The sequence below is a fragment of the Urocitellus parryii genome, chromosome 5, assembly GCF_045843805.1.
Source record: "Urocitellus parryii isolate mUroPar1 chromosome 5, mUroPar1.hap1, whole genome shotgun sequence".
Taxonomy (NCBI): Eukaryota; Metazoa; Chordata; class Mammalia; order Rodentia; family Sciuridae; genus Urocitellus; species Urocitellus parryii.
In genome coordinates this window covers 17,990,479-18,017,038 of record NC_135535.1, presented here as the reverse complement: position 1 = coordinate 18,017,038, position 26,560 = coordinate 17,990,479, and the positions used below count along the sequence as shown (strand labels likewise).

The 26,560-nt window shown below is 40.2% G+C and overlaps 1 protein-coding gene across 1 annotated transcript in view; it reads right to left on the bottom strand.

Annotated features, from left to right (window-relative positions):
- C5H12orf42 (chromosome 5 C12orf42 homolog) overlaps positions 1-22,630 on the bottom strand; it is an 87,218-nt gene extending 64,588 nt beyond the window's left edge. The window contains 2 exon segments of the mRNA XM_026398226.2: positions 16,978-17,046; positions 22,620-22,630. Of these exon segments, the coding sequence (XP_026254011.2) occupies positions 16,978-17,031 (54 nt within the window). The 5' untranslated portion in view covers positions 17,032-17,046; positions 22,620-22,630.
- Positions 22,631-26,560: the final 3,930 nt, after the last annotated feature.

Below are 26,560 nucleotides of genomic sequence, written 5' to 3'. Positions count from 1 at the left end.
TGGAAACCAGATTTTGAAATAATTCAGATTTGTGTTTCTGTTCTTTCTAATTAAGGGTAATATCGGGAAGCACAGACAGTGGGGAGCATTGTTCGAGCACCATGGGTTTAAGCAAGAAAATCTGATTATCAGCTCATGTCAGAAGCCAAGTGATAATGCAGCTTAGCATTCGTTTGGGCTTTTGCTTTGGTCAAAAGATAATTACCGTTCGTGAGGCCTTACGTAAGTGTATCTAATATCTAAGGCCCTAAAATTTATGAATAGCCAAAGCACACAATGGGCAAAGAAGAATTACTGTATTTATTATTTCTATGGCTTCTTCCACCATGATAATTTCATTATCTAGCTAAGTCAAACCTCCAAAATCAAAGCATAATTTCTTAAAGGACGAGAAGTTAAATATGCCTGGCAATGTTTTTCTGCCCAGTTTCCTCTGGTGAAAGTTATTTCTAACAAATAAGTAGTGGAGTTGCCAGAATTTCAATACGAAATTTACTAAAAGGGACTCAGAGTTACCTATCGAGGTCATTGCACAAACAGATGTTCAGCTTCTATAATGAGATTTTTTTTTTATCTTTCTTAAACTGTTATTTCTCAGTCTGATGATATTGATTATAAATGTAATGCTTGCGATGCTCCCTACAAAGCAACAGCAAAAAGGGATCGGGATATAGCTCAGTTGGTAGAGTGCTTGCCTCGCATGCACAGGCCCTGGGTTCCATCCCCACACTGCCAAAAAAAAAAAGCAGCAAAAATCTGAAATTGGAAAAGCACTTCTTGGCAAAAGCAGGTCAGTGTCAGAGTGAACATTGCCAAATACACGCAACATGGACATACTCAAAGAAAAACTGCTGGGAACCCAGAATGGGAAAATCATGTGAACCAGGAGCTAGCACTTCAGTATACAAAACCAAATCTAATTCTGAGAGCACATAAAATCAAGTTGTGAAATTCTGAAGATAAATTTGCTGAGATTCTCCAAACCATAAAGAAGTATTAGCTTTTCAAAGAAGAAAGGTTACATGATTGCCCTCCACTATAAATTTTTATTTCTTTAACTGTAAATTTTATTTTCCTGCTCATTATATACCAGCAGGAGCTAACATTTTATTGAGTTCTTACTGTAGACCAAGCCTTTGGAGAAACACTCTAGACATTTTAACTCATCAGCCCCTCATAATAACCTTATGAAATCAGAATTTTATTTACCACATTTTGCAGATGAGAAAAGTGGGTCACAAAGAGGTTAAATAACTTTCCCAACTGGTTCTTAGCACCCGCAAATTGAATAACGAGGGTACTTGGTCCTATTCATCTTCTTCATTAGAGCTGGTTTTCTGCCTCAAACTTCTAACTTCTAGTTGATATCATATTTCCCACTAAAATGCCCAGAGTTTATTTATCCTGAGGTTGCTGGTATGAGAGCCAGGCTCACTCAGACACCATCCTGAAGGAAAGAGAACTGGCAGGTTAAGACTAAGGGGAATCACACTGTTGGTACCAGCACCAACCACCACCTTTCAACCTCAGGTGAATCACTGAACTCTCTGCTTAACAGCAGTTCAATGGGAAAAGGTTCCCTTCTCTGCCTCCTTCCTTCCCGTGGTTCTTCAGACAGGATGGGGAATCCAAAGAACTTTAGGAAATATGCAATATTATGAAGGAGTGAACACACTCTCAGGATTAGCCAATTGGTGAAGATTGGGAGCACAGGACAGATAAAAGTCAAGATGGCTGCCATATGGTCAAACACACACATACACACACACACACACACACACACACACACACACATGCTGAGGGCCATTGCCAACTAGGAATGACGCATCGAAATTTCCTTGCCAGCGTACCCCATGTTAAATGGAAATTTGCTGTGACATTGCATGTGTCTTTGAGAAAGGTGACCCTGCTCAAGGACCAGGGTGGATCCAGGTTTAAGGTGTATCCTGCAGGTTTTAGGAAGTATCCCAGTTTAGGATAATTTGGGTTTAAGGCGTTCCCGGTTTAAGACAATCTGGGTTTTAGGGAAGTTCCAGGTTGAAGGTTATTCCTGCTGGGAATGGGGCTTTCCTGCTGCCTGAGTTCCTGTTGAGTTCTCGTGGAATTCAGAAAGTATTTTGGGATGTGAATTGGCGGGCAGAACTTGGATTTCGCCAGAACGTGTTTGTAGAGGGCCAGTGTGAGTTCGGGAATAAAGAATTGCTGTTTGAATCTACAAGGCTGTGAGTGGCTCGTGATTTTGTGCCCAGCCAAGACTGCGGCACACACACACAGCGCAAAAGTCCTTTCCTGAGCCTTACAGATTAATGAAGGAGGAAGACTGCCTCACCCACCATATGCAGAGAACTGACTCTGCCAGAGGAAGCCATTTTCCAGAATCTGACAATATACTTGCAAGATTTGAGAAGTGTTGGAGTTACCAGTTTTTCCTCTTGACTTGGACACTCAGATGGACTTACAAAACTTGCAACCACCCTTATTTGCATCAGTTTCCCCCCCTACTGGACTTGATACAAGCCCAAGCCTACTTTGTCTCAGCAGAATTTTGGTCCAGCCTGGCTGAATATACTTCCCAATTTGCAAATCTATTCTGCACCCTAAGAAACAAACCTTTGCTTTGTTCTACACTGGCTTATGACTTGCTCATGACTTCTTTGTTTACAGGGGAAGGTATCAGAGGTAAAGCTATTAGAATCCATAGCTTACCTTCCTCGTGCTTCTATTTCACTCACTGTACAGCCTAGGTTTACTTGAGGGAGGAGGAGTAAGGGGGAGAAAAGCAGAGAGGACAATGACAGCACTGCTGACAGGCAATGTGTGCAGGGGCCCACCACACAAACCCTGAAGCCAGGAAGCCCAAGAGGAATCCTGGATCTACCACCTGGGCAAATTGCGTTACCTTTCTTTGACTCCATCATTTCATCTATAAAATGGAATGAATAACAGTCCCTACCTGACTGAGTAGTTATAACAATTCATTGACATTTAGGATAATCTGACAGAGAATCACTGCTCTTTCCATAAACACTAAGGGCTGTGAATCATGGTATAACTAATTGTTTGGTAGAAGGTACCATCTGTTCACCAGTTATTGTCTTCATTAGTTATTTAACCCAGGTTAAAAGATGAAACCATGACTTTTCTATTTTCTATCTTGCTGAAAAATCAGGGATTCTTTTTCTACTTTGACCAAACAACTAGAACAGGAAATTATGCTTTACAACTTAGGTGGCTGGTTTCCTCTACTTTCTGTTGCTTTTATAGAAAGTATAAAAAAGGAAAAAAGACTTAGGGAGAAACTACCTGCATTTTAGTACTAACATTTTAGTACTAACAAAATATCTTCTTGAATATTGTAGAACCATGTTAGACTTTGGAACTTTGGCGAGGGGACTGTTTATGGAGATACTTAAGGCAGTAAAAGCAGAGTACAAAATAAGCAAGTCAATAGCAAGCAAACTCTGAGGAAACAAGAAGTAATAAATGGTGTGTCTTCTAACTCCAAAATCCGTGACCATAGTCCTTCTGCTATTGTTCTGCCCTAGTGGCACATTGACGCAGTCTGGCTGGGCACAGAATCACGAGCCACTCACAGCTTTGTAGATTCAAACAGCAATTCTTTATTCCCAAACTCACACCGGCCTCTACACACTTTCTGGGGAAATCCAAATTCTGCCGCACAATTCACGTCCCATATACTTTCTCAATTCCACGAGAACTCAACGGGAACTCAGGCAGCAGGATACGCCCTATTCCCAGCAGGAATAATCTTAAACCTGGAACTGCCCTAAACCCAGATTGTCTTAAACCGGGAACGCCCTAAACCCAAGGAGCAGGATACTTCCTAAAACCTGCAGGATACACCCTAAACCTGGATCCACCCTGGTCCTTGAGCAGGGTCACCTTTCTCAAACACACATGCAATGTCACAGCGAATGTCCAAGGCAAGTCCATTTCCACGAGTCCTTCCTCTAAGCAATATGGGGTACGCTGGCAAGGAAATTTCGATGCGTCATTCCTACTTGGCAATGGCCTTCAGCAGGACATAAAAAGGAAGAAGAACAAATATAGCAGAAGTGTACTAAGGTCCCTGTGGCTCAAACTAGGTGTTTACATCAACTCACTGAATGCTTGCCACAACACCATGACACAAAGTACACTGTTTCATTTTACAAGTGCAGAAATTATGGCTAAAAGTAACTAAACTTATGGAAGGTTAATTAACTCTTAAGGAATGGGAAGGAGACTTAGGGAGAAACTACCTGCATTTGAAGAGGGAGCTCAGAGTCCCACATCACTGATGGTTCAACATCACCTGTAATGATTCAGTACCAAGCAAATCAAAATTTCACACTTTTGGGAGTGTTTTCTTCATATGTTTAGGACTGGAAATTTAGCAACCAAAGATCCAAACTAAAGATTTTCTCCTAACAGAATGTTGACTTTGATTAAAATAAAGTGAGCTACCAGCCTTAACCTTATAGCAAAGCTAGGCAAAGACACTACCAAAAAAACCACAGACCAATATCCCCAAGCAATATTGATGCAAAAATCTTCAACAAAGTACTAGCAAAGCAAACTCAACAGCACAAGGAAAGGATTACACACCAAAACCAAGTGGGATTTACTTCTGGAATGCAAGGATGGTTCAATGTATGAAAATCAATCAATGTAATAAACCACATTAACAGAATGAAAAACAAAATTCATATGATTATCCCAACTGAAACAAGCGAAAACATTTAACAAGATTCAATTCACTTTCAAAATAAAAACACTCAACAAACTAAGAATAGAGGGAAACTACCTCTACATAATGCAGGTCATATATGAAAAGCCCACAACTAACTGGATACTCAATGGTGAAAGACAGAAAGACTTTCCTCTAAGGTCAAGAACAAGAGTGGTGTCTGCTCTCACCACATCTAATCAACATAGTATTGGAAGCCCTATTCAGAGTAATTAGGTAAGAAAAAAAAAGCATAAAAATTAAAAAGGAAAAGTAAAGTTATCTGCATTCACTGGTGATACAATCTTATATATAGAAAACCCAAAAGATTATGCACAAAAAATTAATAAATTCTGTTAGTTTATGAGTTAATTCAACATGCAAAAATTAGTTACATTTCTATATAATAATGATGAACAATCTGAAAAGGAAATTAACAAAACAATTCTACTTACTAATATTGAAAATAATAAAATATTTAGGAATAAACCTAAACAAGGAGGGAAAATATTTGTACTCTGAAATGGCAAAACATTGTTCAAAGAAATTAAAGAGGGGCTGGGAATGTGGCCCCAGCTCTTGTCTGGCATTTACAAGGACCTGGGTTCAATAGCCAGCAAAAGAAAGAAACCCAAAGTTAAATGATGCATATATAAATTGAAAGACATTCCATATTCATGAATTAGAAGATTTAATATTGTTAAGATGTTAATTCTATGCAAAACAAATGACATATTCAATGCAATCACTATTAAAATCCCAACTATTTTTCAAAATTGGAAAAATCCATCCTAAACTTCATATGGAACCTCAAGAGACACTGAATAGTCCAAAGAATCTTGAAAAAGAGGAATAAACTTAAAAGACTCACATATTCTAATTTTAATTTATATTACAAATCTACAGTAATTAATACATAAATATGAACATGCAAACCAATGGAATGCAATAGTTATCCCAGAAATAAAATTTTGCATACATAGATCAGTGATCATCAATAAGAGTTCCAAGACCTCTTAGTGAGAAAGAGAAGCCTCTTCAAAAAAATAGTACTGGGAAAACTGGATACATACATGCAAAAGATTAAGTTTACCTTTATCTTACACCACATGCAAAATCAAATAAAAATAGATTTAAAAAATCAATAAAAGAACAAAAACTATAAAACTCCTAGAAGAAATTATAAGGGGAAAAAACTTTGTGATATTGGGATTGGCAACAGTTTCTGAGATGACATAAACAAAGGCAACAAAAGCAAAAATAGACCAAGGGACACATCAAACTTAGAAACTTGAGTGCATCAAAGGACACAATCAACAGAGTGAAAGACAATCGCTAGAATGGGACAAAATATTTGCAAATCACATATCTGATAAGAGTTTAACATCCAGACTATCTAAAGAACTCCTAAAACTCAACAAAAATTAAATAATCCAATTTAAAAATGGCACAAGACTTAAATATTTCTCAAAACATCTTAGATGAATAACCAACAAGTATATGAAAAGTTATTCAATGTCACTAACCATTAAAGAAATGCAAATCAAAGCCCAAATGAGATATTACCTCATAAAATAACAGGTTTTGGAGAGAACGTGGAAAAATTAGACCTGTATGCCTACTGGTAGGATTGTAAAATGGTACCATTGCTATGGAAAATAGTATGGCAAATCATTTAAAAATTAAAAACAGAATTACTATGTGATCCAGAGATCCCACTTTCAAAAGAGTTGAAAGCAAAGTCTCAAAGAGATATTTGTAGAACCGTGTTCGTAGCAGTTCATAATAGCAAGGGGCAGAAGGGAAGCAACTCATATGTTCATTGAGATGGATGAATCTAAAAACAAAACGTGATATACTGTGTGTTTGCTGTGGAATATTCTTAGGTATTAAAAAAGGAAAGAGATTCTGGCACATGCTTAATATGGATGAACCTTGAGGACATGATGCTACATGAAATAACTGTTACAAAAACACAAATTTTGTCAGACTCCACTTAAACGTTGATCTATAGTTGGTTTGACACAAATAAAAAGTAGAATGGTGGTTCCAAGTGGTATGGAAGAAGGAATTTCAGTTTTATAAGACAGAAAAGTTCTGGAGATCAGGTATAAAACGATGTGTATACTAAATTAAGACTACTAAACTGTATACTTAAAAGTTAAGATGGTAAATTTTATGTTGTGTATTCGTATTTTAAAAACAAATAGATTCTCCTAGAGAAAAAAAATCCAAATGGCTGTCCAAAATGTATCCCGTGGACTTGCACAGGATGGAAAAAGAGAAGAGGGCATGACACAGGACCCTGTGATGGAAGAATTAGAGGTCCAAGATCACCATGGAGGCTCCCAGACTCCTGCTTCTGCCTCTCCTGCGCATCAGTAAGGAACCTTGGGGCTCAGGCTAAACTCACTCTATGGGTCTCTTCTGAGCTCACGTTGACTTCGGTTACTTTTCCACTGATTCCCCACCACTAAACTTTCCTCTTGCATTTTTCATACATTTTTTAAAACTTTTGCTTCGCACTTTGGAAGATGTTCTGTGACTTCTTACAATCTTCTACTAAAGTTTTGTTGTTGTTGTTGTTGTTGTTTACTTTCAGCAATCACTTATTGGATACCCTGAACTCTTTCTGTTTGTTGATTGCTTCTTTGTAAAGGCCCCAGCTGTTCTTAGTTTATGGGTTTTCTGAGAATCCCTCCCAGGATACTAATTAGACATCTTTTTAAAATGAAAATTTTCTTCTGGGTTTCGGAATTAGGTGGATGTCCTCTGATGCCGTTTTCTCTATTCAATCTTCTTGATCCTTCTTTTTTATGCAATCGGCTTTCCTTGAATTCTGGAAGTCGTTGGTATTTTGAGTGATAGGTAAGGTTGATGAGTTTCTTCTCTCTTTCTGCAGATGTGATTCTCTTGCAAAAGAATTCAGGGCTTCTCCCAATGACAGTGAGCGTGATAGAGAGGATCAGGCATGGAACTGACTGGCTTCATTTCAAGGGTGGGCATGGGCTTGCAGGGCATGTCCAGATGGCAGAATGAGAGGGCTTTGCTCTAGGGTCCCATTTCCAAACCACAAGTCCTGATTCTCCCCCTGAAACTTTCTTTGCTTTCTTTAGTTTTACTCTGGAGACAAATCCCTGCCAGCAAATCACTTCTGCCTTCTCGACTGCTTGAGGCAGGGTGCCTTGCCTGATTAAGGAATTTGGGAGGAAGAATTAAGTGACTGAGGCTCATTGTCTTTGAGGTCTGTCTTTCTGCCTTTAGTTCTAAGGTAAGGTGATCAGGTAAAGAACCTCCCCATGAGGACTTGGGGGATTCCTGAGTACTGATCTCGTTTTTCACCTGTCTGCCATTCTGGGAGTCATGATAGGAAGCCCCCTTTTGCCACGCTCCTAAATCTCATTCCCAGCCCATCTGATATTTTGACCTCTAGCAGCCAACCTCTCGCTCTCTCTCATTTGAAATTCATGCAAGGAAAAGAAGAATTGCAAGAAAATGCAAGAAATGCAAGAAAAGCATTCACAGCTTACATTCCACTATAGGTATCTTCTGGTGATTTGTTTCGGTTCGGTTTTTTTCCTTCTGTTTCATTTTGTTCCACCTGGCATCCAATCAGTTCCTTGCTGTGTGGGGAGGCAATTCCCCACTGGGAGACAGCATCTAGTGGAACAGGATGGAGCTGACCCTCCAGTGTCTCCCCAGCCCCTGGGCCCCACAGATGCCTGCTTCTTAATCCTTGGCCCTGGGCCTGGAATGCTGGTTTCCATGCTCGGTCTTCTAGACCCAAACAGGCTAGGAGGCTCTGACAGCCTGACTGTGACTAGAAAGTAGCAGGGTCCTTGCTGGTACACTCCCCAGAGCTTCTGCGTGGAAGTAGAGTACTCAGGGATCTATCTAGATCCTCCCTTTACTGTGGGAACTCTGATCCTGCCAAGAGTCTCAATCTTATTATTTCAACTTACGGTAGGCATTGGAAGCAGTTTTCTCCAAAATCCTATATTTTAAAGACTTTTGAAGCAAGAACCTAATTTCTCAGGCATAGCTCTTCCACATAAGAGAAATGTTGCAATTCCACTTCATGAGAAAAATTTATAGAGATACAAACTATATCGCTAAAGTATGTTTTCTTCTTTAATGCTCATTCTAAAAATCTTAAATAGTATAGAGCATCATTCAGATTTCACTATTCCCAAAAGGCAATTAAGATTTTAAAATGTTCTTGGGTGCTTTCAGGAAATTTTGGTGCATAGGTATTGCACCAAAATACATCGGCTCTTCTTTACATAAATGAGATGACAATAAAACCAAATAAAGCTGTTTCCTTGGGGCTCACATCAGGATTCGTGCCACATTCAAAAGAAAGTAAGCCCTGCTTCCAAAAACCAGTTAGCAAGCAATCAAAACCTGTAGTCATTTGAAAATAAAAGAAGTGTTACCTTGCATGGCGCAGAGTACTGCTCTTTGAAATTCTTCATCTTTTCCTCTTTCTCCCTAAAGCTTCACTTTTTCTTTTCTTTTTCATATCAGGGATGGAACCCAGAGGTGCTTAACCACTGAGCCACATCCCCAGCAATAAAATATATAATAAATTTATTATATATATAACTTAGAGACAGGGTCTTGGAGTCTTGCTGAGTTGCTGACAAGCCTTGCTAAGTTGCTGAGGCTGGCTTGGAATTTGTGATCCTCCTGTCTAAGCCTCCTGAGCCACAGGGATCATAAGCATGCATTACCCCACCTGGCACAACCTCACTCTTTACAACAGGGTTCTTTCTCTCTCCCTCTCCCCTGCCCCCTCCCTTCCTCCCAAAACTGTCCCTTCAAAACTTAGCCCACTCCAGCTCTGGTCTTTCCCTACTTCCTGCCTTGCCACATATTCTTTTTTTGCTTAGTAGCTTCTGTCCATTCCAAAATCACCCATGGCCTTTCTAGAACTCTTTCAGTTCTTTTCTGTACCCATTACTGGGTTAACCTCATAAGGGCCAGACATGACTGGCAGGTCCAAGACACAAAGGCACTTCCTTTTTCAAAGGCCAGTATCTCTTTACATATGAAGAAGTACAGATGCAATTGTTGGCACTTGTTGGCAATTGTTGATTTGTGTTTGTCTGGTGTGATTTCACATAATAACAACTAATGAATTTTTTTTTAAAAAGTCAGTGAATCAGTGAACAAATATATAGGTAAGCAAGTAACTGAGAGTGTTAATAATACAGCTAATGCAGGTCAGACAGCGATTCAACCTGGGTTACGGGATTCCGCCTCTTAACCACTCTTAAATTCAGTTTTCTTCTCCTACTTAAAACAGGCAAGTATTTTTGAAAATCTGTTACATAGACTAAAATGAAATATCAATAAGGTGCCTACCCCAGAGCAATGTAAGCTATGAAAATTGAGCAAAGATATGCATCCATGTAAATCACTTAATAAGCTAATTCTGAATGCTGTGAACATTTCATAGATGATAGAGAAAAATCTCTGGAAGATTCAAAAGCCACAACATGGAAAGAGCTGTCTTCCAAACCTGAGCAGGGCGCAGGGGTCTTCCTGACTCCAGCCCTTTGGATGGAATTCATAGCACTATCTTAAGGTGTTATGTGCTTTGAACTTCCAACGACAACTTGAAAAATTAATTTTACAGGTACATCATTCATAGTTCTCAAAATAAAATCCTACAATAGGAGCTACATAAGCACTTTAAGTTTTGGACAATTTAAATGCCATCATAAGCAAACAGTCTTAAACACTTGCTCCCATGCTAGGTGATGTTAAGAAAACCAGTGTGTTTCTGGCCCTAGAAGACACAAAATAGCAACTCTAAATTCAGTGGAAAGAACGGTGGAGCCTCCTAGACCCAAGTTTAAAGTCCAGTATTTATTCCTTTACTCGTTCACTCAACACAATTTAAGTGATTTGTGTGTCAGGCACTACATTAAGCTGTGGTTAAAAACATCTTCTCCACCGTCATTTGAAAGACAGTGAATCCTACACTAAGTGATGGAGCTGCTCTTTGCCTAGTTGCAATATCAGCTCCAAAACTTTTTAAATAAAGGCAACACCTATAAAATACATAGCACATAGGAAAACGTTGGTTTCTACCATCTCCTCTCTGACCCTTAAACTACTCTCTGAGTTGAGCTGCAATTACATCAGCATCCTCACAAGCATGTGCCAAGGAAAGCGTTCACCAAAAGGAGGCTAAAGAGTGGAATTCAGCCAAGGCCAGGAACTTCACAGTGCTCCTGAGCATGGGAACAGGCACAGAACTTGGTACACGACCACCACTCGATATATTAAATCATGAGTTCAGATAATTAGAGCCCCACATTTGACTAGAGGCAAAACTTCTGTGGCCTCAGTTTCCTCATCTGGAAGCTAGAGGGTTAGGCTACTTCCTTCCTAAGTAATCCCAGGTTAAAAAAAAATAGTTATTGAAGCCTCAGGCCATCAGTTTGTAGTTTATTTGCTCTGCCTGAAATTGAATGTGTACATCTTCTTCCAAAATTCAGACATGGTATGCATCCCCAGATAGGTAGACTTGATCGACGTAGCCCGGTTTTATCTCTCATTCTAGATTATGTAATGTATAGACTAGTAAGTTAAAAAAACACTCAGTGCTGGAAAAAAAAAATATATCGTTTGAAAATCTAAAGACTAGAAATTAACCAGTCACTTCATGTTTTTAGCAAACACACTTACCATTGTGTGGGGCTTCATTGTCCCCCTGGTGAATAGAGCCTTTAAAAATGTATACGCCTGGAACTGAATGCCGTGTCAAATCTATTGGCACTGCATGTTTAAACACCTGCATCTCATCACCAGCCCTTCATAATATTGTTAAACAATAATTATACTTATGATGAGTAATGAATCCAAATATATTCTTCCTTGAGATGTACTCATTCTTGTGTGATAAGTAACCCATTAGTAGCATAAAAAAAGCTACTCAGGTAGAACAGGATGCCTACCTACATCCATATAATACCCAATGAAGTTTTTAAATGATTATTAAAAAATTGTAATGATGTCACCTTCTTTATTAGAGAATTCTTGCTTGGTTTTTATGAGAATGTAGCATTTTTATTTACCACAGTTCTAAATTTCACTTGCTTAATCAAATTTAAATAATATGTACATATGCATGTGTGTATATGTATGTGTGTGTATGCATGTGTGTGTATGTATATATATATATATATATATATATATATATATATATATATATACATTTATTTATTTATTTGCTTTGAAATTTAACCAAGTTTAGTTTTGTGTTCTCCATATCTGACCTAAAAATTAAAACTTGAGTTAAAGACTAGGCTTGCCTTGGACAGCACCCACACATTTTGCTTAAAACTGACATCAACTTTTATGGGTTTAGAGAATCTCAGAGGAGCTAATTCGAGTTACTGGAGTTACTAATAAGTGGCAGAAAAACTAAAGCATGACAATCACTAAAAGGAGCAACTCCATCAAAACAAGAAAAAAAAGAGAGAGATACAAATGAAAAGGATATCAGGCAAAAGAAATCATATTAAGAGCTAACAAGAATGGCAGCTCAGGGCTAGGCATTTCATATCTAACTCTTGATGCTCATTACAACCTTATGATTTTCATGCTATCATTACCCTGTTTTGCAGTTAAGGAACGTGACATTTAAAAAATGAGACAATATCTCCCAAAAGTCACAGGGCAGAAAGTGGCAAAGCCAGGACCTGAACTCAGCCTGTCTAGTCCCAAGTCTGGCTGTATAATCACTATCCTCAACCTTTTTTCAGTTCCCACCCTTCCCACCCACTAAAGCCATCAGAAGCAGCCATCCAAAAGCAGGTAACGTGTGGTCATACCAACTGTCCTTCCAGTTTCTCTGTATCCATATCTTCTCACATCCTTGATCTAACTGGGGCCATTTTTGCTCCTTCTTGAAACACTGAGCCCTGTTCCTGGGAGCCTACCCTTAGTTCTAATCCCATAACTCTCCAAATGATACTGTGAACCACTTAATTTTATTTTGTTCAACTCTTCTCGTCCATCAACCAGAGTCAGCTTCTCTTGTTTGCAAATAAGAGTCCCACTTAGGACCCTATCAACAATGGCACGTGCCCTTCTGTTCTTATCCTGCTTTTTCTCTACTGTACTCATCACAATTTGACCTAACTATTTATTATTCAGGTTTTTAATCCCACACTGGGATGAAAGTTCCATGAGGTCAGAATCTTTGGTTTTGTTCACTTTTATGTATTTAAAACAATGCCTGGTATACATTGTCCTTAATACAATTTGTTACATGAATGAAACATCTAACACTTATTGATCCATTTAACCCTGAAGATTATTCTGTTAGAAACCAGAACCTATGACATTCTTCCAGGATTCTATGCCTAGGGTTCCACCTCTAGTAAGCGACACTTTCCAGCTTGGTGTGGTATGATTCTAGGCAGAGATATCAGAGGAGCCCTGGTGAGATCTTTTCAGGTATGCAAATATGTCCCTCTTATCATTTCTGTAGGACACAGACTTGCCAGCTATCATCTGGGCCAATTATTACTAGTTTTATTTTGTTCAAATGAACATTTGCCCCTTTTTAAGACGTTCATATTGAATATTAGAAAAGTCAAGCCTTTACCAAAATTTTGGGAGGCCATTCTTTATATAAATGTTGTTCCCAGATCACCTCGGCCACAGCAGGAGTTGTGAGCTCAGCACCATGTCATGCTAAGGTCTTGGAGACTCTGCTTCTCAAATTACTCTCATAAAAGAGCATAAAATGTCTCCCTGTTCTCATCTGACTCACACACACCTACCAAGAACCCAAGTCACATGACCTACAGCTCTACACAGTTCTGACTCCTAACAGTCCTCAGAATGCCCGCAGCACGGAAGCTTCCATTTCATTCTTCCGAGTGTCCATTTTAACACTTGCTGTGGGGAAAAAATGCATTCCCGCATTCTGCACGCAAAAACACAGCTTCCACACAGTCCTTAAATGGCACATGATTTCAAAATATATGCTAGTGTATGATCCCTGATTGGGCTATGTACTTGAAATGTGGGATTGCTTGAAAGCATTCTTTCCAGATAGCAATGTGGTTTTTTGTTTTGTGGGGTTTTTTTTCCCACAAATGCAAAATCATTTATCAACAATACTATCAGGAAAGGGTCCAGCAGAGCAAAAGAAAACCAAGCACTGCAGAGTGGCACTACCGGGCAGCTCAGTGGAGAGGGAGATATGGTCAGAGTCCCCTTTCCAACCCTGTGCAGAAGAAGGACCCAGCAACTGAGGCTGACTTCAAGTTGGAGCTGAGCAACCCCACCCAGCGCTGGACCACATGCTGAAGAACGAAGGGAAGACCAGTGAGGGCTTTGGTGCAGATGGAGGAGCTGCCAGAGACAGCAAAGTCATTGCAGGAATGGAGAAGCAGGGACACAGCTTGCAGAGCACACCCAGCACCTACCATGTGTCCAGCTCGTCCTTTCGTTGGCGCGATAAATACCAAGTCAGCATCTCCTCTGTGCCAGGGGTTTCTGCTGGAGATGGGACTATGACAAATCGCAAGAGACCTGTGGCCCTGCCCTCGTGGAGCTTACATTCTGGGACACAGCAGCACTGAATACATATTTGTTGAATTCACCAATTGAATAAACTACTGAGCCAACGTTTCTCTTTATTCTAGTATGATTTCTTCCTCTGCCACATTACAAGGTAGAAAAGGGCCTGGGAGGGAGGGGGCAGAGGGGCTGAGCAGAAAAGGGGCCACGGGAAGAGGAAGAGCGCTGGGGCCGGGAGGTCCTGGAAGCCATCAGAAAGACTTTGGACTTGATGGTCAGTGAAACCGAAGCCCACTGGAGGTTTGTGAGCAGAAGAATGATGTCATCTGTTTATATTTTTGGAAATTTATTAAATCTTTCAATCCAACTTTGACTGGAATTTATTTCTCCCACCATCTGTTCATCTTTTGTATCTACATCTCAAATAACTTTAAACTGAGAGGGAAAAGCAAAGGTGGATGAACTTATCCCCTGAGCAATATTATCTATCATGTTAAACAAATAATTCTATAACTTGACTGTTTTCATTCTGCATTAAGTTACCAAGATTTATTCTTGATGGTGAGTATAACCATAATTCATCCTTTAAGCTACTTGCAATGGTCCAGTGTATAAATACTCCACAAAATATTTATCCATTCTTCTGTTGATGGACATTTATGCTTTTTAAATTTCCCATTATAAACTGGATGTCTCAGAAAGCAGTCTTCTACATGGCTTCATTGAGTAGAGAGTCTCTGATTTCATACCCTGGTGGAAATGATTGGGTTGAAAGTGTTTGCATTCCACGACTGTGTTAGATTTTGAAAATGCTCTCCACAGTGATTCTGCAGTGGTATAGATGAGACTTCCTACTTCCCTACACCTTTATCAACTGATGAATATGAAATGATCTTTATGGTATTTGTCTGCATTTCTCTCAACACTAGTAAGGTCAAACATCCCTTAATATATATTAATAAATTACTCCCTTAATCTATTAATATGCATCCCATACGTTTATTTTTATCTTAAACTATTTTTTGCACCACTAGAAATAGCCCTACTTGATTAGATAGGTAGGTAGATAGATAGATATAGATGATATAGATATATCTCTGAAAGTATTTTTCAGAAACTTCATTTAATATTTTTCACAAATTAGATTGACTCATAGTTTGTTTCTTTTTCTAACATCAAAAAAAATGAATTATGTGGCTTTTTCTCTTCAGATAAGGATTCTCTATCATTCTAAGTCTTAATGAAATTCAGCTACAAAACCCTCTTGGCATGTTTTGGGGGGCAATAGAAATTTCTGATCCCACATAGGATGGAAGTGGGTCCCTAGTCCTCACTTCAGCTGCCACAGAAGAGTGACACCCAGGCATCTCTTGTTGGTAAGCTCCAGAAGCATGATCTCACTATCTCAGTGTAAGCTAATGAAGGGGCCTGTGATCCTCTTTCAGGAAGCTTTGCCTTCCAGAGCCCTTGACGCACAAATGAAATGACTCCACCACAGAATTCTCCTCCCCAACACAGTCCACGCTGGGAGTCAGAGAGTCCTTTAGCTGCATGGAATCTTAAGACATCAATTACTTGAAGTCTAAATGGAAGATCAACTAATGAAAAGCAGAGTGCTGGTGCCTTATTCCAGTGAATTCCTCTGCTTTCACAGAGTAAGAACCACTAGGAAATCAGGTCAGATTTTCTAAAACTAAGTGATCTTTTCTATACTTCGTCTTTTTCTTCCAACTTAAAATGGGAGTTTCCACACCTCTTGATTTCTACTCTTGAATTCCACTTTCAGTAACCTTCTTGCCACTTCTCAGCAAGCAGTACCTTGGGGCAATCCTCCTTATAAATGTTGGAAAAGAAAGACCAGAGAAAAAAACCAACTAATGTAGAGTCACCTCCTGCCCATATGCTAAGACTTAGTGATTCCATCAGGGTCTCTGGGCTACGTGGTCCTCTTTAGAAGACATTGCAAAGACCTTCATGGCAAAGGGAAGGAAATAAAGGTAATCAAAGCCTTTGGTATGTAAATCTCAGTACTGGTTGAAAGGTTCCTTTTCCTCCAATCCTGCTTTTATAAACAACGCTCTAGTGGGACTAAATCTGAGAAGCTACCACAGCTCCATGACAACTGGAATGGCCAGCCAGCCATGGAGACCATCTCCATGTGCACATCACAATCATTTACAGAGACTCCCATGTTCATTGCAGGGACAAACATTCACTTTGGCTCTCACTAAGAGCAGATGGTTAGCCAATGAGTGGGAAGTGAGATGGGAAAGAACAGTCCTGACAGACCAGGCAGCTTTGCCTTTCTCCTGGTGAAGCTGGTTCTATACTTCTATTGGTTATAGTAAAACAAGAGGATTATGCTAGTTTCTCTATGTTGTGCCACATATAAGCACTGTAAAAGTGCCCCAGGCACTGTGATTTCTATTCTTGCTATGAGATGAATGCTGTAGGTTTTCCTCAGTATTCATATCTGTGTGTACAAAATAAAGAAACAGTACGATTCTCAAACAGGATTCAAACTGCTATAGGTAATATCTTTTAACATCTTTCTTAGTTTATAATTTTAAAAAAATAAATATTTTATAAGTTATGAGGTCAAAAAGGCATAAAGGGTCAAATCTCAGGCATGGAGTCCCAGAACCCAAAGGGATGACAGTGCAAAGCAGCCCTGCACAACAGGACCCCTGCTTACTCACTTTTGAAGGTGGCATGTTTCTCTCCCACAGGGTCACACTGTTCACAATGGGCATGTAGCAAAAGAATGTCTGAAAGAGTCGAAACAAGCCATTCAGTATTGCTTTAGTAATCCTCCACTTCTGTTCCAACGACGACTTTGAGGCAAATCGGAGGAGAATGCTCCCAACAATAGCTGTTCATTCACTGAGTGCCTGAAGAGAACCATGGTGAGCCCAAAACACAGTCACCACCTTCAAGAGTCCAGAGCAAGCCACAGGTAGGAACTAAAGAATCACATAAATACATGTAAAATTTAAATGGTTACACATGTCATCATGTGTCATGTTGATACATGAAGGCAAAAGACAAAAAATTTTGAGAGTATTATAATACGATAGGATGAAATAGAATCAAACACGTACAGGGCTGGGGTTGTGGTAGAGCATGTGCCTAGCATGTGTGAGGCACTGGGTTCAATTCTCAGCAACACATAAAAAGAAATAAATGAACTAAAGATATTGTGCCCACCTACAACTAAAAATAATTAAAAAATAATAATAATTGAATGTGTACACTCTTTGCCACGTGACTTTGATGTACCTTTCATAGCCTGAGTCAATCCCAGCTCAGCCCAATACAGTCAAGTCAACCCACAGACCCGTGAACACAAGTAAGAAATGAATGCTGCTTGCTGCATGCTGGTTTGGAGCTGTTTGTTATGCACAATAAACAATATACAATACATGAGAGATGATGCCCATCCAGGTCAGGAGAGGCATCCCTGAGGACCTGCCATTTTACTTAAAATATCAAATCTTAATAAAGCTAACATCAGAACTTGTTTTCAGACTTCTGGTTTTCAGTTTGATACTTTTTACTTAGCTAGTCACAAGGCTCAAGGTCCTTGACATTTTGTTGCCTGACATTTGCTAAAATTGTGCTTCCGCCTTTGATTAGCCTAGGAAGACCAGTGCCACAGAGAGGAGGCCAGGACACAGGCAGGGGCCGGACAAACAATAGCAAGCCCGTCACCCCTTCTCTTCGAAGTGCCTGGCATCTAAAGCAGAGACAGCAGCCAAGCATCCCACAAGCAGAGATGTGAGTTCCACACCATTAGATGTCATGAAGGAGAGACAGAGAGACATTCATGGAGCCAAGGAGAATTGTTGAGAGCCGCAGCCGAAGGGGCCCCAGCAAACTTTCAGACTGCCAGCTGATGATTGGCTCACAGCGGCCCCAGCAACATCTAGCTGATTGGCTCCTCTGCAGTGATGCTCATTGGGCTGTTTCCCTGCCCTTTCAGACCACGGAGCTGCTCATTGGGGGACTTTTTTGGCTCCGCCCACAAGACCCAGCCAATCCGCCTCAAGAGCAGGAGGATTGTGGGAGGTGGAGAGGCTGGTGGTTTTGAGGGAGAGGCTTGTGGGAAGCCGGTGGTGGCAGTTGGGCTCTGAGGGTTTTTCCTGAGGAGCTGTTTTGTTTGGCCTGTGTGGTTCTAAAAATAAAGTTCGTTTCTTTTGACAAGTGGCTCCTGAATTGTGCCCAGCCAGACTGCGGCAGAGAATAAGTGATATTAGACATGGGGGACACAAAGGAGACTCCCAAATGGGGCAAGAAGACAATGGCTTCTCTGACACCCAAGACCAATACTGAAGGATGGTAGCAAGAAAAGGAGGAGGAGGAGGCAGGTGAAAGGTAAAATTACTAGGACCTGGAGGAAATCATTGGGGAGGGTAAAAGGTCTTCAGAGCACTGAGATGCAGGAGTAGGGGAAGCACACAATACATGCAGGCACAGGCCGGGAGTGTGAGCCACACTGATGTCCCCCGTGAAGTCAAACAGTGTGCCCCTTAAGACAGAGCATCCCTGATATCAACTCTGCCAGGCACAATCAATGGGCTTAAAGAACGCAGGGGGTCTCTGCTGAGATCCCAAAAAGAGTCGCAGAGTGTAAGAACTGGAGGGAATCTGAAGTCCCATCTGCATGTGACAGATCAAGACACCGTCCAAGGTCACACAACCACACAGTGACAAGCCAGTGCTATGCTCAGAGTCCGGACTCTGTTCCACCCGTGACCCTCTGCTGAGATTCCAGCATATGCACGCAGCCTTCAAAATCTAGCCCCTGGTCTGATTGGGAGAGTGATCCCCTGTGCGAGGGAAGGAGAGGAATCTCATTTAGAAAGCCAGAATCACCCAGGGGGAGACAGGGACATCCCATAACCTGAATCTCGGTTCTCACCCTCAGTAGGCTCCTGGCCTCCCTCCAACTGTGCACTTTCACAGATCCAGTGTCTTCTATCAAAGGTCACCTGTGCCTGGGGTGGGCAGCGCAAAGCACTGAATCCCGCCCCTTCTAAGCTGCTCTGAATGTTTAGTTCTGTGGCCAAGTCTCAGTGCTGTGCTCAGAGTGAGCAACGTCGTCGCAGATGGCACAACCGTTTGGCTTCATTCAGAGAAACTGTGACGAAAAAACAGTGCCTCTTAAGAGTATTCGGTCCACCACCTGAACATGGTACACAGAAAGATTTCTGCTTTGTAAGCAATTAAGGCTTCATGGTAGCCAATAGCCAAGGAAATCGTCTGCATTCCTATTGTTTTGTTTTTGAAATTTTGTACAGCTTTATTGAGCTCTAATTAATTGATATACAAACACCTGCATATAGCTAATGCATACAATTTGATGAGTTTGTAGGAATCCTCAGGAGAAAAAATAATAATAATCAAAGACTGGGGTTATCTGATTCCCTGGAAAAGCTTCACCTTGAACTTTAAAATGCAGGTAAATTCTCTTTTTAAACAAAAAAGCTATTGTCATCAACAAGGGGGAAAAAAGGCTTGAAAGAATAAAGTAGCTGGGATATTCATTGTCAGTCATTAACCTGATTTTCTAATGAATATGGCATTAGGCATTCATTAACAATCATTTGTGTTTATGTTGAGCAGTGGATGTATAATGAAGGTTGGTAAATGAAAGCAAAATTAAACCAGGGAATTTTGGACACTTATAAAGCAATTAGCTTGTTTGGCAGTAATTACACATTGAAAGCTAAATCAAGTGCATTTAGAAAGCCACAAGAGTCGCCCCATAAACCTGAGGTGCTTTGCTCTAAAATAATAATAATAATAAAAGCCTCTCTTTCCTTCCAATGAAAAAGAAAGGCAAAAATGCGGTATAAACGACAAGCAAGACTCAGGTCCAATGAAAAGAAATAGAGTTACAGTCCATATGTTAGAGAAGAGGCGAGTTACCCAAAATTAGGACTGCCCAGCCAATTTAGAAAAAAAGAAGAAGAAGAAAGAAAAGAAAAACTCTTTGAAACATGATGTGAAACCAGGTAGCATACACTGAAGGGTTCAAGTTTTGCTCTGTCTGTGTTCACAGGCACACACACCAAGTTTACATACTCCAACCTCCTACCAGTTGCATGAACAAGAAAAACCTAATGTACAGTCAGGTACCTGGCGGCCACGCATCTCGGTGGCAGGCTTTTGTAACTAACAATTTGGTCTCTAAACCACAATCTTTCATTTCACTTTCAGGGACTCTGTTTTTTTAAAAGGAAGAGAACAAGGTAAATAATTTGAAAAGGATTGGAGAGAAAGCACTACTGAACACGTGATAAAGCAAAAGAAGTAAAATGCAAAACTCCTGGCAGTCACAAAATTTGTCAACAGAGATGTGACTACTCCAAAAATATATGCAAAATCCAATGAAGCTTTAGGGTGAAGAGTTAATATTTTTCAGAATTTTTAATCTTACAGTATTTAGCTGAGAGATATTAGAAAGGTACTGTTTAAGTGTATGTGTGGGGGTTTCCTTCCAAGGGCTACAAAAACATGATTATGCTGTGGGAGAAAATCTTCAGAGGAGCCCCCAGGTCTGAGCAAAGGGACAGAGGCTTTCAAACTGGAGTCAAAGTCTCCGTTACCCTCCTCAAAAAGGTCTGAAGATTCGTGAGCCCTTCTCATCAGACAAATACCTTTGCAAATAAGGGGTTGCAAGCTCTGGAGGGTTAGTAACCAAAAGAAAAGTTCCCAGGGGGATCCACAAAGGGCAGCTGGCTTTGTGGAAACATTGGCAAAGTGCTTGGGTGTAGACTATGCTAAAAGCAAATACTTGCTTTGCCTCTGGGATTGGAAGGGAGAACAGAAACCAGGAGATAGCTTTGAAATGCTCTCTTCAGTCATGAACTGCTATCACATTTTAAAAAGCATGTTTGCCGTGATGAGGTAGTGCATTTCTTTCAAAAGATGTGGTCCCTCCTTTAAAAAAATAAATTATTTTATTTCTAAGCAGAGGTTCAAGATGTTAAACTGAGGCTCGACAAGGTGGCGCACGCCTGTAATCCCAGGGGTTTGGGAGGCTGAGGCAGGAGGATTGCAAGTTCAAAGCCAGCCTCAGCAACAGCAAGACGCTAAGCAACTAAGTGAGACTTTGTCTCTAAATAAGATGATAATACAAAATAGGGCTGGGGGTGTGGCTCAGTGGTCAAGTGCCCCTGAGTTCAATCTCCAGTACCCCAAAATTTAAAAAAAGATATTAAGCTGAAGACCTCATTTCTCACTTATTTGAACCCTTTCTGAAATATTAAGATCATCTACTTAGTTCTAATCTAAGGGGTATTTCACTTGCAGTTTTCTTGGTCAGGGAATTCCTTCCTGATTCTGATCAAGAGCTCATCAATGGACCAGTGCACTATTTGGTTCTCTTTGCAACAGTCCCGATACCTTTTCCTGAGTCTTCATGAACAAACACATTTATGCATCAGGAATTCCAGGGAGTCCACTATTCTCAAAGGCAACCGCTACTAATCCAGTGCTTTATTGTGCATTCCAGTCACCTGGGGACCAGTTCAAACACAGGTTCTAACTGAGGAGGCCTCTTGTGTTCCTTTTTTCAACAAGCCGCACACAGTGTCAGTTCCCAGACAACAAGACGCTGATCCACACCTCCTTGTGGAGTACATCCCTAATACAAGGAGACCTTCAGATCAAGACCAGGGGTTAATGAAGCCCTAGAAGTAGATCAAATCTTCTCCAATAAGAGACCTGGAAAGTGCCATGATCCAGAAGACCAGCAAAGGAGGAATATCCACTAGGATTGGAGCGCATGAGGAAGTGTCCATCGCCACTCCTAAGCGTCTGGGGGCTTCCCGGCTGCTCTAGTTTTGCTGTCCACTTGTCTAATTGTTGAAATCAAGACAATTCCATTTATCAAATAATTATTGTTATGTCTTGCAATATGCCCAGCATCAAAGGTACAAACATAAATGCAGCATGATTCCCAGAAGTTTCCACCAGCATGACACCTGCACAGCGTTGAGAGACAAAAGGAGAGAGAGTAGGCAAGGGACAGTGAAGGTGGACATGAAGGTAAGTATGAAGACAGCCACTCTAACAGACCTCTACATCCCTGCTTCTCAGAAAGGACACGTCCCCATCTTGCTGAAAGTGACTGCATAATCCATAACCAGGCCCTTGACCATTGCAAAATCAAAAACCAATCAAGAGGAGCTTATCAGCTCCTCCTCACCTGCCTTTAAAAGGAGGAGTGAGGCAAGACTTCAGGGGCACTCTTGCCCCTTCGGGAGTGTTCACGCAGAGTTCTGAATCTTCCTCTCACTTTCCCTGTTAATAAAATTCCAGCTGGCTTGCTTACCTTGATGGCGCTCTCCATGTCCATTCTTGACTCCAAGGAACACGAGCCCAATCCCAACTCCTGCAGTGAAGGGCAGGAGGGACGTGAGGTACCAGGGAAACGCCTCGCCAGACCTAAGCTGAAGAAGGTTCAGACAAAGGAGAATCATCAGGAACCGCTTCTTGGAAGGGATGTCAGTTGAGCTGAATTTTGAAACAAGAGCAAAATCTATATCTAGTTGGAAAAGAGGGAGTAAAAGTGTAGTAGCAGAGGATTGGTATGCAGAAAAGTCTGGCCTGGAAGGACATTCTCTCATGGCAGTTACTGCCAGACACAATTATAGGGTGTCCTTACAATAAATAGTGCCCCAATCCTCCGCCACAGCACTTTCTTTTTATTTGTTCTTTTTAGTTATGCATGACAGTAGGATGTATTTTAATATATTACAGATATGTGGAGTATAATTATTCTAATTAGAATCCCATTCTTGTGGTTGTACATGATGTGGTGTACACTGGTGATATATTCATCCATGAACATAGGAAAGTTATGCCCAATTCATTCTACTGTTTTCCTATTCCCATCCCCCTACTTCCCTTCAATCCCCTATCTAATCCAATGCACTGCTACACTTCCCCCACCCCCGCCCTACCTCTTATTGTGTGTTAGCATCTGCATATCACAGACAACTTTTGGCCATTGGTTTTGGAGGGATTGGCTTGTTTCACTGAGTATAATATTCTCCAGTTCCAGCTATATACTGGGAAATGCCATAATGTCATTTCTTCTCTATGGCTGAGTAATACTCCATGGTGTACAGATACCACATTTTCTTTATCCATTCATCTGTTGAAGGGCACCTAGGTTGGTTCCATAGCTTAGCTGTTGAATTGAGCTGCTATAAACATTGATGTGGCTGCGTCACTGAAGATTTTAAGTCCCCAAAGGACTATTCAACAGCCACTATTTTTATCATTGCATAGTTTGTAGTTAAAAAATTAAGAAGCCCAGGGTTGAGGATACAGCTCAGTTGGTAGAGTGCTAGCCTCACGCGCTCATGGCCTGGGTTCAATTCCCAGCACCACACTCACACACACACACACATTAAAAAAAAAAAAAAAAAAAAATCAGAAGCTCAGGAATTTAATGACAGCCAAGGCAACACCACTATTAAGAGGTGGAGTTATGATTCCAAAGTGAGGCTGCACAGTTGTAAAGCCTGCATTCTTTTCACAATGTTCTAGTGTCTTCCATAAGTATTTCCGAATGCCAAGACACAAGGTATGTGGCAGCAAGCGAAAACACAAGAGATTGGCACCAAGTTTCTACACAAAGATTTCAGCCTCTATTTTTACTTCCCTCAACTAGTACTTTATTTACACAGAAAAACAATTTATTTCCCAATTCCGTGGTGATTTAGGATTTTAATAGCCTTGGGCAGATCTCCTATTGACCAAGAATTTGAGACTCTCTAAACAACTATGATTTTACTTTTGGTCCCAGCTTATATATCACCTTTTTTTTTAAAAAAAAAAAAAAAAAAAAAGGTCTAGATTTTAAAAAGTGAGATCAGACAGGACAGCTGAAAGTGGGCCAACAGGATGGTTGACCAAGCCACAGCTAGTCCTATGGAGCCCTCAGACAAAGTTAAAAAGAAAAAAATATGGCACCCTCTCTTGGCAGATACAGACACATGACAGGACGTGGTTTGGTCAGTAAATACCCTTGTGTAGGGCAAACCCTTCCAACCTCACATGGTCCTGGCTGTCAGCTGGAGTACATAGCACAAGGGTGAACACAAAAACCAGATTCCAGAAAGAGAGTGAAGCGGAAATACCAGCCGTGGGTATGGTACACACTACTTTTAGGAGTTTAACCATGAATGGAGAACAAGAGATGGGACAGAACCCAGACAGGGCAGCAGGGTCAAGTGTTGACTTTTTCTCCCCCTAAATAATTAGAGAGATCTGGGAAAGCTTGGAGACAGAGGAAGGGGGTGTGGAGGTGAGGAAGTAGGCTTAACACACACAATAGTCAACTTTAAATTCAAAAGCATCAGTTCCTAATTCTAATCCTCTCCTCAAGGAAAACAAAATCATCTAGGATTAAAAGACTCTTTGAATCTAAAAGGAGGTAAACCTGATTCCCCTCTCCAAATAAGTAGTAAGACTCAAGCTTGAATAAAATAACTCATTCTTTGTGTATATCATGATTATAAATTGATTTTTCAATTTCTCATGGCCAGTCACTGATTTCAGAAGCCCAAGGATAATAGTGGGAAAAATGAATTTACCCACATATTTATATAATTATTCTTTGTTTTTTTTAAAGCATAACTCATAGGTAAATTCCTTGTTCCTTTTACACCCAGTAAACTGTGAAAAACCAAAACTACATATTCTTTTTTAACTCCTCCATTTACAGTTTTGTAGCAAAAAGCACTAAAATAACCTTTGCTAGAATCTCTTCTCTGTCTTTGGTTGCTGGAAAATCCAGGAGATATACAAGTTATAGTACATATGGCCAAATATCAGCAACTTCCTTAAAAATTCAATGATCATAATTTTTAAGTGTAGCTAGACCTAGTGAACTCTTACCATGATTCACCTAAGTTTAGCAATAACTATCAGGAATACAAAGAGTTAAGGTTTGAGTTAATTGCATATTTCATCTTTTGACGTGGTTACCATTTCAGAAGACTCATTGAATTTTTAGAAACCCACCAGCCCAGTCAAAAGAAATCACAAATCCTTAACTAACATATGCTAACTTTTCTTTAAGGAACAAAAGAAGCATCTTTGTTTGTTCCTCACCAGCAAACACTGAGCTATCTAAAAAAGAGTTCTTTCAGTGGCAATGTTAGCAGGGAAATTCAATTGTATTTAATTAAGTTCTTCCCCAAAAAACTGCACACAGAAGCATCAAAGAGGTTATCAGAGGTCAGATGCCTGTCATGACTTTCTGACCCTCCCAAAATGCAAAATAAAAGATAGTGGTATCCCCGCTGGTAAGACGGGCTTCCACATTTGTGTCTCTCCCTTTCTGCTTTAATTTAATAGCAATCAGGACAATATGGCTGCTTTTTTCTGAACAATGGGACGGGCAGAAGTTAGATTTACAGCGCTGCAAGGGGGAGGCTGGAAACAAGGGAGGCTCACTATGGCTTTTAAGGTTCAATAAGAACATCACTTTGATACTCATAGAAAAAAACTTGAAAATCTATTTAACATTCATTGTGGTCCAAAAATGGACAGATGTGCACTTCTGAAATCTCATATTCTAGAATTACTTTAAGTTGTTTACTTTCTTATAGATCCTTTTTAAAAGGGATGTACACCTGAAAGGGATTTCTTCTTCCCTATCCAGAAATAAATATGTCTGGTCATGCTTTTTAGCAGCTCCCTGACTTTAAAATATTAAATATTTATGACCCTTATTTTTCTAACTGTCATGATTTTCACAAGTCTACAAACAATCTTATAATGAGAATGTATGGACATCACTAGAAGTTCTCAACATTTTTCATGGAAACCAGACAGAAATTAATTAAGCCAAATGCTCTTTGAAGTCTTGCATGTTTAATTACAAAGGAGTCCCAGACATGGAACTTACATCCCATGTTTAAGAAATTATATAGTTAAGTGACCCAGTAAAAATAACCTCAGAATCTGAGACCCAGAAGACATCTTAAAGATCATCTAATCAACATCCCAGCTGATATTTGAATCTCCATCACACTCCCAACCCACTAACATTTAGTCTTTAGTTAGATAATTTAAAAATTCTAAATTCATCCTTCCCTGTGGCCACCCATTTCCAAGGAGATGATATCTTCATAAGCAAAATTTTGAAGACCTAAACTAAAAGGAGATTAGTTTTGAGGCCCAGAACCCCAAATTTTAATTCTAGTTGTGCAACCAATTTAGGAATTCAAAATAATTCATTTAATTACCCTGTCCACT